The following is a 12,211-nucleotide window of genomic DNA, read 5'->3' on the forward strand; positions in this document are numbered from 1 at the left end:
ATTACAGCTCACTCCACTAGAGCTGTGGCTTCCACTTGGGCCTTTAAGAATGAGGCCTCTGTTGAACAGATTTGCAAGGCTGCAACTTGGTCTTCGCTTCATACTTTTTCCAAATTTTACAAATTTGACACTTTTGCTTCTTCGGAGGCTATTTTTGGGAGAAAGGTTCTTCAGGCAGTGGTTCCTTCTATATAATGAGCCTGCCTATCCCTCCCGTCATCCGTGTACTTTTGCTTTGGTATTGGTATCCCAGAAGTAATGATGACCCGTGGACTGATCACACATAACAGAAGAAAACATAATTTATGCTTACCTGATAAATTCCTTTCTTCTGTTGTGTGATCAGTCCACGGCCCGCCCTGTTTTAAGGCAGGTAAATATCTTTTAAATTATACTCCAGTCACCACTTCACCCTTGGTTACTCCTTTCTCGTTGATTCTTGGTCGAATGACTGGGACTGACGTAGAGGGGAGGAGCTATATGCAGCTCTGCTGGGTGAATCCTCTTGCATTTCCTGTTGGGGAGGAGTTATATCCCAGAAGTAATGATGACCCGTGGACTGATCACACAACAGAAGAAAGGAATTTATCAGGTAAGCATAAATTATGTTTTTTTTGAGGACGTGTGGCGTACGTCCTTGGTCCTTAAGGGGTTAAACTACTTTCTTGGAAAGTGTTATTTCTTTTGGCTATTTCTTCTGCTAGAAGAGTTTCCGAGTTGTCTGCTCTCTCTTGGGAGTCTCTGTATCTAATTTCCCATCAAGATAAAGCTGTTTTGCCTAAAGTTGTGAATTCTAACAACATCAATAGGGAAATTGTTGTTCCTTCTTTATGTCCTAATCCTAAGAATACTCTTGAAAGGTCTTTACATTTTTGGATGTGGTAAGAGCTTTGAAATATGTTGAGGCTACTAAGGATTTCAGAAAGACTTCTAGTCTATTTGTTATTTTTTCTGGCTCTAGGAAAGGTCAGAAAGCCTCTGTCATTTCGTTGGCATCCTGGTTGAAACTTTTGATTCACAAAGCTTATTATTATTATACCTACCACTTCCACTATGAAGTTTTAGGGCATTTTTTTTTTTTATTGAATTGTTTTTATATTTTTTTGCTGCAGTGTAGGATCTCCCGGAAAACTTCCACCTCCCTGATCCCTCCCAAACAGCTCTCTGATCCTCTTATTTATTCATAAAAAGAAAAAAAATGGAAGGCACACAGGTCCGCCGCAAATAACAACCGCTATGCTACTGAGCAGTATTTTTTGGTTCCTTACTTAAAATGCCCCCTTGACGAAAATGACGCGTTGCGCATGCGCGGCACACGTGGATGTGCAGGATCAACACTTATCCCTTAGTTGAAGCTGGAAATTATGTTTGGGTGACGTCAGTGAAAGGAGGTGTGAGGCTGCCATTTCAAAACAGCCGGACGCGGAAAAGTAAGTCTTTTTACTAGCAATGTATATTTAGATCGAAATTGTGCTACGGTTTACTTTAAACATTGTTAATTACTTAATTTAAATAAGTTAAAATAATTTTTGGGTTGACTTGCCCTTTAAGTATATTATAATAAATTTAATAAATCCTCTTCTAGGCTTAATTGTTTTGCAGTTTGTAAGGCAAGATTAATCTCTATGATTCATGTACTGCTGATGTTATTTTGGTGCAAACTTCAGATGAGGTTGATGTTTCTCATTCTGTCGCTAGGCCTCTCTAATATTATTGGAGTGACCCAGGTCACTGCAGTGATGATTGTTGAGGATAATCTTGACCTTATGTAAACAACCTTACAGAAAATTCTACCAAAAAAAAATATTATTATATGGGACTACTGATTTGGTTTCCTAGCTGTATGGCTCATAGATTTACTTATTCTTCTTTTGAGTCAGAATTTGTCTCATTCCAGAGCTGTTCCTCTATCGGTTATTATCCCTCCATTCTCTGCCTAAGACATAGATCAGTCTAAGAAATGACATATTACACATATCACATTTAAATACATTTAAGGCTACATTTAACATGTGCAAGGCACATGTTTTATCTATTATTTCTGACTTGATTTCTAAGAATGGGCAATACCTGGTAAGCAGTTGTATAACTCTTCCAGGGGTGATGCCATGTGTTCTTAAATCTTTTTTATAGCTCTTAAAATTAGATACATCGATTTACAGATTATACAAACACTCTATGGTTAATTCAAACACTCTATGTAGTTAATTCTTGGCAATTTACATTAATTGAAATAAGATTTTTTGAAATTCAACTTCCTATTTAGTGTAACTACAGTTACCTATATTTGTCTGACAATTAATCTCACTCATCTACCCATCTTTTGTCTCTGTGTCATAAGGCATAAAATGTCCTGCACTGATAAGTTGGTTATTGAATCCTTTTAGTGTCCCTTTAATGTTTAATGTTTTTTTTTTTAATGTTTCCAATCATTGATTGAAAAAGCACCGTTTTCCTATTTGTTACTGTTGCAACCAAAGTGGCTGCGACTTCTAAAATGGGATTTTATCATACTGTGAATAGTGAAACCACTAAGTGGCGCGGTTTCCTTCATTGCAATAATTTAGCTGCAAAAACATTGCCAAAATGGAAAACCTCTCTGTAGAGAATGGGATTTGTCTTTGTGCAATTGCTGTTACTGTAGTGAAGCATTGCTAGCAAAAAGAGGGGCCTATTCAATGTTTACCCTATGTACTAGGGTTTCCATTAGGCTTCAATATTAAGGCTTATTTAATTAATTTTTGGTATTGAAATAATTACGCTATGAGTCTCTCTCCCTCTCTTTCACACATTGTTTATATCAGGGGTATCAAGCTCATTGTATCTGCAGGCCTTTGGCCAAGTGTTCTTCTCCCACGGGGGCCGCTTGAACTGAGTAAGTGCTCAGGAACTGGATATACTAAGAACTGGAGGTGACATTTACCCAAGTAGTAGTGCATGGTGGGAGTTTTGTAGCCCACAATAGACATACACAGTTTTCTATATTTATCTTCTGAGTGCCAAGTGAAGTGATCATTACGGAACTGTATAACAACGTAAAAAGTAGGACATCTACTAGTTACACCTCTTAGAACCCTTAAAAAAAATTACTGACAGCCCAAATGAATGGATTACCTATTAAACAAGGGATGGCCGGATGAAGCTAACTTGAGGCCTGTACTTTGAGACCACTGGTTTACACTGTAATTGGTTATATTTTATGTCATTGAGATCACCTATGTTCTTATGATACATTATCTACTATGTACCTTTTACTTATGTGCCTACAATGAGTTTTTTTTTCGCCAAATGATTGACTTGTATTTCTCCTGTTAAGTGTGGTCAGTCCACGGGTCATCATTACTTCTGGGATATTATCTCCTCCCCTACAGGAAGTGCAAGAGGATTCACCCAGCAGAGCTGCTATATAGCTCCTCCCCTCTACGTCACCTCCAGTCATTCTCTTGCACCCAACGAATAGATAGGATGTGTGAGAGGACTGTGGTGATTTTAATTAGTTTATTACCTTCAATCAAAAGTTTTTTATTTTATAATAGCACCGGAGTGTGTTATTCATTCTCTGGTAGAATTTGAAGAAGAATCTACCTGAGTTTTTTCTATGATTTTAGCCGGAGTAGTTAAGATCATATTGCTGTTTCTCGGCCATCTGAGGAGAGGTAAACTTCAGATCAGGGGACAGCGGGCAGATTAATCTGCAAAGAGGTATGTAGCAGTTTATTATTTTCTGACATGTAATTGATGAGAAAATCCTGCCATACCGTTATAATGTAAACTCAGCCTTAAATGCAGTAGATGTAGCTGGTATCAGGCTGTCATGTATGTATATTTTACACTTCAGTATTCTGGGGAATGGTACTTCACTGGATTTATACTGTATGCATAGACTTAACCTATTTTGCAGGGACTTGCAATAGGTTTTAAATAACAATTAATTTATTGAGGTTAAACGTTTTTTTGCTGGCATGTAAAATCGTTTATTTCTCTGAGGTACTGGGTGAAAAAATGTTTTGGGCACTATTTTTTCCACTTGGCAATAGTTTTGTTTAAATTAAAGCAGTTTACTGATCTCTCTCACTGTTATGTGTGAGGGGGAGGGGCCATTTTTGGCGCTTTTACTACGCATCAAAAAACTCAGTCAGAAGTTCATTTTCTTCCTGCATGATCCGGTTCATCTCTACAGAACTCAGGGATCTCCAAAGCTTGTTTTGAGGGAGGTAATCATTCACAGCAGAGCTGTGAAGATTGTAGTTGACTGTGATAAAAAAACAAACAAAAAAAAAACGTTTATTTGTGTATTTTTTCTGCTGTCAGGGTTAGTTATCCTTTGCTAATGGGAACAATCCTTTGCTAAAATTGTATATTTCTTACAAAGATTTGATGCTATAACTTATTTATTTTCAACTGTCATAATTTTTTCTGTGCTTCTTATAGGCACAGTTCGTTTTCATATTATTGTAAATTACTTGAAAAGCATTTCCAAGTTGCTAGTTTATTGCTAGTGTGTTAAACATGTCTGATTCAGAGGAAGATACATGTGCTATATGTGCTAATGCCAAAGTGGAGCCCAATAGAAATTTATGTACTAATTGTATTGATGTTACTTTAAATAAAAGTCAATCTGTACAAACTGAACATATTTCACCTAACAACGAGGGGAGAGTTATGCCGACTAACTCGCCTCACGTGTCAGTACCTGCATCTCCCGCTCGGGAGGTGCGTGATATTGTAGCGCCGAGTACATCTGGGCGGCCATTTCAAATCACATTACAGGATATGGCTACTGTTATGACTGAAGTTTTGGCTAAATTACCAGAACTTAGAGGCAAGCGTGATCACTCTGGGGTGAGAACAGAGTGCGCTGATAATATTAGGGCCATGTCAGACACTGCGTCACAGGTGGCAGAACATGAGGACGGAGAACTTCATTCTGTGGGTGACGGTTCTGATCCAAACAGACTGGATTCAGATATTGCAAATTTTAAATTTAAGCTGGAAAACCTCCGTGTATTACTAGGGGAGGTGTTAGCGGCTCTGAATGATTGTAACACAGTTGTAATACCAGAGAAAATGTGTAGGTTGGATAAATATTTTGCGGTACCGGCAAGTACTGATGTTTTTCCTATACCTAAGAGACTTACTGAAATTGTTACTAAGGGGTGGGATAGGCCCGGTGTGCCGTTCTCACCTCCTCCGATATTTAGAAAAATGTTTCCAATAGACGCCACCACACGGGACTTATGGCAAACGGTCCCTAAGGTGGAGGGAGCAGTTTCTACTTTAGCTAAGCGTACCACTATCCCGGTGGAGGATAGCTGTGCTTTTTCAGATCCAATGGATAAGAAATTAGAGGGTTACCTTAAGAAAATGTTTGTTCAACAAGGTTTTATATTGCAACCTCTTGCATGTATTGCGCCTGTCACGGCTGCAGCAGCATTTTGGTTTGAGTCTCTGGAAGAGACACTTCAATCATCTACACTAGATGAGATTACACACAAACTTAAAGCCCTTAAGTTAGCTAACTCATTTATTTCAGATGCCGTAGTACATTTAACTAAACTTACGGCTAAGAATTCCGGATTTGCCATTCAGGCACGCAGAGCACTGTGGCTAAAATCCTGGTCAGCTGATGTTACTTCTAAATCTAAATTGCTTAATATACCTTTCAAAGGGCAGACCTTATTCGGGCCCGGGTTGAAAGAGATTATCGCTGACATTACAGGAGGTAAAGGCCATGCCCTGCCTCAGGACAAAGCCAAACCTAGGGCTAGACAGTCTAATTTTCGTTCCTTTCGTAATTTCAAAGCAGGAACAGCATCAACTTCCTCTGCACCAAAACAGGAAGGAGCTGTTGCTCGCTACAGACAAGGCTGGAAACCTAACCAGTCCTGGAACAAGGGCAAGCAGGCCAGGAAACCTGCTGCTGCCCCTAAGACAGCATGAATCGAGGGCCCCCGATCCGGGACCGGATCTAGTAGGGGGCAGACTTTCTCTCTTCGCCCAGGCTTGGGCAAGAGATGTTCAGGATCCCTGGGCGTTAGAGATCATATCTCAGGGATACCTTCTGGACTTCAAATCCTCTCCCCCAAGAGGGAGATTTCATCTGTCAAGGTTGTCAACAAACCAAATAAAGAAAGAAGCGTTCCTACGCTGCGTACAAGATCTTTTATTAATGGGAGTGATCCATCCAGTTCCGCGGTCGGAACAAGGACAAGGGTTTTACTCAAATCTGTTTGTAGTTCCCAAAAAAGAGGGAACTTTCAGGCCAATCTTGGATTTAAAGATCCTAAAGAAATTCCTAAGAGTTCCATCGTTCAAGATGGAAACTATTCGAACAATTTTGCCCATGATCCAAGAGGGTCAGTACATGACCACAGTGGATTTAAAGGATGCTTACCTTCACATACCGATTCACAGAAGTCATTACCGGTATCTAAGGTTTGCCTTTCTAGACAGGCATTACCAGTTTGTAGCTCTTCCATTCGGATTGGCTACGGCTCCAAGAATCTTCACAAAGGTTCTGGGTACTCTTCTGGCGGTACTAAGACCGCGAGGAATTTCGGTAGCTCCGTACCTAGACGACATTCTGATACAAGCTTCAAGCTTTCAAACTGCCAAGTCTCATACAGAGTTAGTACTGGCATTTCTAAGGTCGCATGGATGGAAGGTGAACGAAAGAGTTCCCTTCTTAGGGACTCTGATAGATTCTGTAGAAATGAAGATTTACCTGACAGAAGACAGGTTAACAAAGCTTCAAAATGCATGCCGTGTCCTTCATTCCATTCAACACCCGTCAGTAGCTCAATGCATGGAGGTGATCGGCTTAATGGTAGCGGCAATGGACATAGTACCTTTTGCACGCCTACATCTCAGACCGCTGCAATTGTGCATGCTAAGTCAGTGGAATGGGGATTACTCAGATTTGTCCCCCACTCTGAATCTGAATCAAGAGACCAGAAATTCTCTTCTATGGTGGCTTTATCGGCCACACCTGTCCAGGGGGATGCCATTCAGCAGGCCAGACTGGACAATTGTAACAACAGACGCCAGCCTACTAGGTTGGGGCGCTGTCTGGAATTCTCTGAAGGCTCAGGGACTATGGAATCAGGAGGAGAGTCTCCTTCCAATAAACATTCTGGAATTGAGAGCAGTTCTCAATGCCCTTCTGGCTTGGCCCCAGTTAACAACTCGGGGGTTCATCAGGTTTCAGTCGGACAACATCACGACTGTAGCTTACATCAACCATCAGGGAGGGACAAGAAGCTCCCTAGCAATGATGGAAGTATCAAAGATAATTCGCTGGGCAGAGTCTCACTCTTGCCACCTGTCTGCAATCCACATCCCGGGAGTGGAGAACTGGGAGGCGGATTTCTTAAGTCGTCAGACTTTTCATCCGGGGGAGTGGGAACTTCATCCGGAGGTCTTTGCCCAGATACTTCGACGTTGGGGCAATCCAGAGATAGATCTCATGGCGTCTCGTCAGAACGCCAAGCTTCCTCGCTACGGGTCCAGATCCAGGGATCCGGGAGCGGTTCTGATAGATGCTTTGACAGCACCTTGGACCTTCGGGATGGCTTATGTGTTTCCACCCTTCCCGATGCTTCTTCGATTGATTGCCAGAATCAAACAGGAGAGAGCATCAGTGATTCTAATAGCACCTGCATGGCCACGCAGGACTTGGTATGCAGATCTAGTGGACATGTCATCCTGTCCGCCTTGGTCTCTACCTCTGAAACAGGACCTTCTGATCCAGGGTCCATTCAAACATCAAAATCTAACTTCTCTGAAGCTGACTGCTTGGAAATTGAACGCTTGATTTTATCAAAACGTGGGTTTTCTGAGCCAGTTATTGATACCTTAATACAGGCTAGGAAGCCTGTTACCAGAAGGATTTACCATAAAATATGGCGTAAATACTTATATTGGTGCGAATCCAAGAGTTACTCATGGAGTAAGGTTAGGATTCCAAGGATATTGTCTTTTCTACAAGAAGGTTTAGAAAAGGGGTTATCCGCTAGTTCTTTAAAGGGACAGATTTCAGCTCTGTCCATTCTTTTACACAAACGTCTGTCAGAAGTTCCGGACGTTCAAGCTTTTTGTCAGGCTTTAGCTAGGATCAAGCCTGTGTTTAAAACTGTTGCTCCGCCATGGAGTTTGAACTTAGTTCTTAATGTTTTACAGGGTGTTCCGTTTGAACCCCTTCATTCCATTGATATCAAGTTGTTATCTTGGAAAGTTTTGTTTTTAATGGCTATTTCCTCGGCTCGAAGAGTTTCTGAGTTATCTGCCTTACATTGTGATTCTCCTTATCTGATTTTTCATTCAGACAAGGTAGTTCTGCGTACTAAACCTGGGTTCCTACCTAAGGTGGTCACTAACAGGAATATCAATCAAGAGATTGTTGTTCCATCTTTGTGTCCTAATCCTTCCTCGAAGAAGGAACGTCTGCTACACAATCTAGATGTAGTCCGTGCCCTGAAATTTTATCTACAGGCAACTAAGGATTTTCGTCAAACGTCTTCCCTGTTTGTCGTTTATTCTGGTCAGAGGAGAGGTCAAAAAGCTTCGGCTACCTCTCTCTCTTTTTGGCTTCGTAGCATAATACGATTAGCCTATGAGACTGCTGGACAGCAGCCTCCTGAAAGAATTACAGCTCATTCTACTAGAGCTGTGGCTTCCACTTGGGCCTTTAAGAATGAGGCTTCTGTTGAACAGATTTGCAAGGCTGCAACTTGGTCTTCTCTTCATACTTTTTCCAAATTTTACAAATTTGACACTTTTGCTTCTTCGGAGGCTGTTTTTGGGAGAAAGGTTCTTCAGGCAGTGGTTCCCTCCGTATAAAGAGCCTGCCTGTCCCTCCCGTCATCCGTGTACTTTTGCTTTGGTATTGGTATCCCAGAAGTAATGATGACCCGTGGACTGACCACACTTAACAGGAGAAAACAAAATTTATGCTTACCTGATAAATTCATTTCTCCTGTAGTGTGGTCAGTCCACGGCCCGCCCTGTTTTTTATGGCAGGCTAAAAAATTTTTTGGATTATACTCCAGTCACCACTACACCCTTGGGCTTCTCCTTTCTCGTTGGTCCTTTGGTCGAATGACTGGAGGTGACGTAGAGGGGAGGAGCTATATAGCAGCTCTGCTGGGTGAATCCTCTTGCACTTCCTGTAGGGGAGGAGATAATATCCCAGAAGTAATGATGACCCATGGACTGACCACACTACAGGAGAAATGAATTTATCAGGTAAGCATAAATTTTGTTTTTGCTTCTTTAAATAGAGGAATAAGTACGGCTGACTATGGGCCTGCTTTTTATTTTGCAGTGCTGTTTGGCTTTTATATGATGATTCATATTACATAAAGATTGTTTACACTTTGCCTCTGTTGTGTCATATGTTGAGATTTTTGTTTTGTTTTACTGTTATACTGAAAACATTGCTTTTAGCATTTAAAAATATGTTTCTGTAAATTCTATTTATTTTTTTTAAACACGGTTTTCCTTCTTACTAGCACTGAAAAACATACCAGTTCTTTGAAATGTCTGTTCTAAATTTTAAATTTGGAGTCCTATGGATTGAAATAGTTAAAGGCTGGTACAAAGTATTCAAAAAATACATTGAACAGAGTCAAACAAATACTGACACCTCTTGTGTAATGTTTCTGCCCATAATTGTATCTTTCTTAGAATACAGAGATGACTAATTGAGTGCCATTATGTCATATAATAGAAGTAATATTGTGTTCTTCCTTTAATGCGTTTTAAGAATTCCATTTTGCACATAGCGCAAACAAAACTGCAGGTTTCAGCAATAATACATTGCTTAACACGGACTGAATTTACTTAAAGGTACACTCTACTTGAAAATGTTTATATTTTTAAAAGATAGATAATCCCTTTATTACCCATGCCCCAGTTCTGCATAACCAACACTTTTTACCTATGTGATTACCTTATATCTAAACCTCTAAAGAATGCCCTCTTATTTCAGTTATTTTGACAGACATTTTAGCCAATCAGTGCTTACTCATAAATAACTAGATGGGAGTGAGCACAATGTTATCTATATGGCACACGTGAACTAGCGCTGTCTAGCTGTGACAGACTAAGACTGTCAAAATGCACTGAGATAAGAGACGACCTTCAGGGGCTTAGAAATTAGATTATAAGTCAACATAGGTTTAGCTTTCAACAAAGAATATCAAGAGAACATAGCCAACTTGATTATGAAAGTAAATTGGAAAGTTGTTTAAAATTGCATGACCTATCTGAATCATGAAAGTTACATTTTGACTAGACTGACCCTTTAATTATACCACTAGATACCATAATGTAAGTGTGCAGATACTTCCTTTTGTTTTCAACAGAATACTCAGGACTTAAAGGGATATGAAAGTGCAAAAGAAAATGCTCTAATATATTAGAGCATTTTATTATTGCACTGTCGCTTTCATATAACTATGTGTTTAACACCTGCAAATGGATTAAACACATAGATAAAGTCAGCCCCAGAGCCGCAAATGCACTATTGAGAGTTGAACTCAGCAGGTGAGCCAAGACAATTGACAATTAAATGTGTGTAATCACCAGCTAGCTCCGAGTAGTGCATTGCTGCTGTTGAGGATATATGTATTGGCTTTTCAACAAAGGATTTCAATAGAACAAAGTACATTTGATAATAGAAATTAATCTAAAAGTGACTTAAAATTACATCATGCAAGTCTAATTTTGCCATTCTTATCTCTAAAAGTGGTATACATAGCAACGTTTAGCATTTAGCAACAATTTTGACTAGTTTGATTTCTAATGGTTTAACAAGTTGAAATATAGTACTGTTATTTTAAGAACCTTTTGTGCTTCTATAAAAATAATTAATGTAGTGCCCAATAGCTGCTAGAAATGGACTGCAACATATTAAACTATGAATTACCCTTTGTTTCTTAACTGTACTGAACAAATATTTTTGTGTTACAGGTGAAAATGTTGATCATTTAATGCTAAATTAATAGTACCCAACAAAATACTGAAGTTGTATTTGTACCTTAATTTTTCATGCACTGATTGCAAAGCTCACAGCTTTTTAGACTTTCATCTGGACATTTCAGCAATGTGGGTGTTTTTTTTAATAGAACTGTAGTTACTATGGCAATTAATAACCTAAATCATAAAGCAGCCCTTTCAATAAAAAAAAATCAATCCATACATCTTTTATCTGATTTATTTTGTTTTAAATATACAATATTTTTCATGCATACAAATATATTTTTTAAATATAATCTCATTATTTTCTTCTTTTGTTGTTTTAATTTCCATTATGGTAGCAAAATCAATTTCAATATGAGTGTAATTAAATAAAATATAATTCATTTAAAGAGATTTTTTTATATTAGGAAAATAACAAATATATATTGTAAATTGTTGTGCAAAAAAACAAACAGACAGACATATTATGGCATTTGTTTCCATTTACACATAGTCCTGGAGATTATAGCCTGCATTGTTGTTTTCTGATTGCTGAGCTGCTGGCTGAGATTGTTTTTTCGGATGTGGTTCCCAGTTCTCATGCTGCTTTTTAGCGCACGATGCACAGAAGACTGCACCTGCTAGAATATGCATCCCAGCAGAAATAAATCCTACATACACAGCTCCTCCTGGTTCATGCTTGCCACTCTCTGGGATAGAAGGATCCAAGAAGATAGAAATAATCTCCTTCATGTACCAACACACCGGGATCATCCCGAATATTCCAGCCAGCAAAAAACAGGTTCCACCAACAAAAGAAATATGGCTTTTTGTCTGCCGATCGCCCCCTAGTTTTGTGCACTTCATTCCAGCCATGGATATGCAGATACCGAAGCCTGAGAAGATGCAGGAGAGCACCATGGTGGTCCTTGCAGTCTGGATGTAGACTGGCAGTGAAAGGATGGAGTATTTCACCGTGCAGCTAAACATACCTGTGCTGTACCATGTGCAGTCCATCCACAGCCCTTGCATTTGTGTCACTGCAGTTATAATATTTGCTCCAGTATCTGCATTGACCTTCCAGTTAGGTAACAAAGTAGCAGCAATGGCCCCACATACACCAAGCAGCGCTACCACAAAAGCTGATATCTGTAACCCCACCGAGGCCATTGTGGGGGTCTCCGCAGCCACCCTTTTTTTTTTTTGTCTGTTGTCTCCTGTCAAACTCTTAGATCGATGAACTGATCGTTCT

At 39.6% G+C, this 12,211-nt stretch overlaps 2 protein-coding genes across 3 annotated transcripts in view; one reads left to right on the plus strand and one right to left on the minus strand.

Moving 5' to 3' along the window:
* Nucleotides 1-12,211, plus strand: part of TFB1M (transcription factor B1, mitochondrial) — a 207,489-nt gene that overhangs the window by 129,486 nt on the left and 65,792 nt on the right. The gene's annotated exons all lie outside the window — the stretch shown is intronic.
* CLDN20 (claudin 20) lies at nt 11,198-12,189 on the minus strand. Its single transcript, XM_053710972.1, has one exon. The coding sequence runs from the start codon at nt 12,127-12,129 to the stop codon at nt 11,464-11,466; it is 666 nt and encodes a 221-aa protein (XP_053566947.1). The 5' UTR covers nt 12,130-12,189; the 3' UTR covers nt 11,198-11,463.

This window comes from Bombina bombina, chromosome 4, assembly GCF_027579735.1.
Source record: "Bombina bombina isolate aBomBom1 chromosome 4, aBomBom1.pri, whole genome shotgun sequence".
In the NCBI taxonomy this organism is placed as follows: Eukaryota; Metazoa; Chordata; class Amphibia; order Anura; family Bombinatoridae; genus Bombina; species Bombina bombina.

Excerpts from the sequence above, each read along its gene's own strand:
- CLDN20 (XM_053710972.1), bottom strand. The coding sequence starts at position 12,129 with ATGGCCTCGGTGGGGTTACAGATATCAGCTTTTGTGGTAGCGCTGCTT.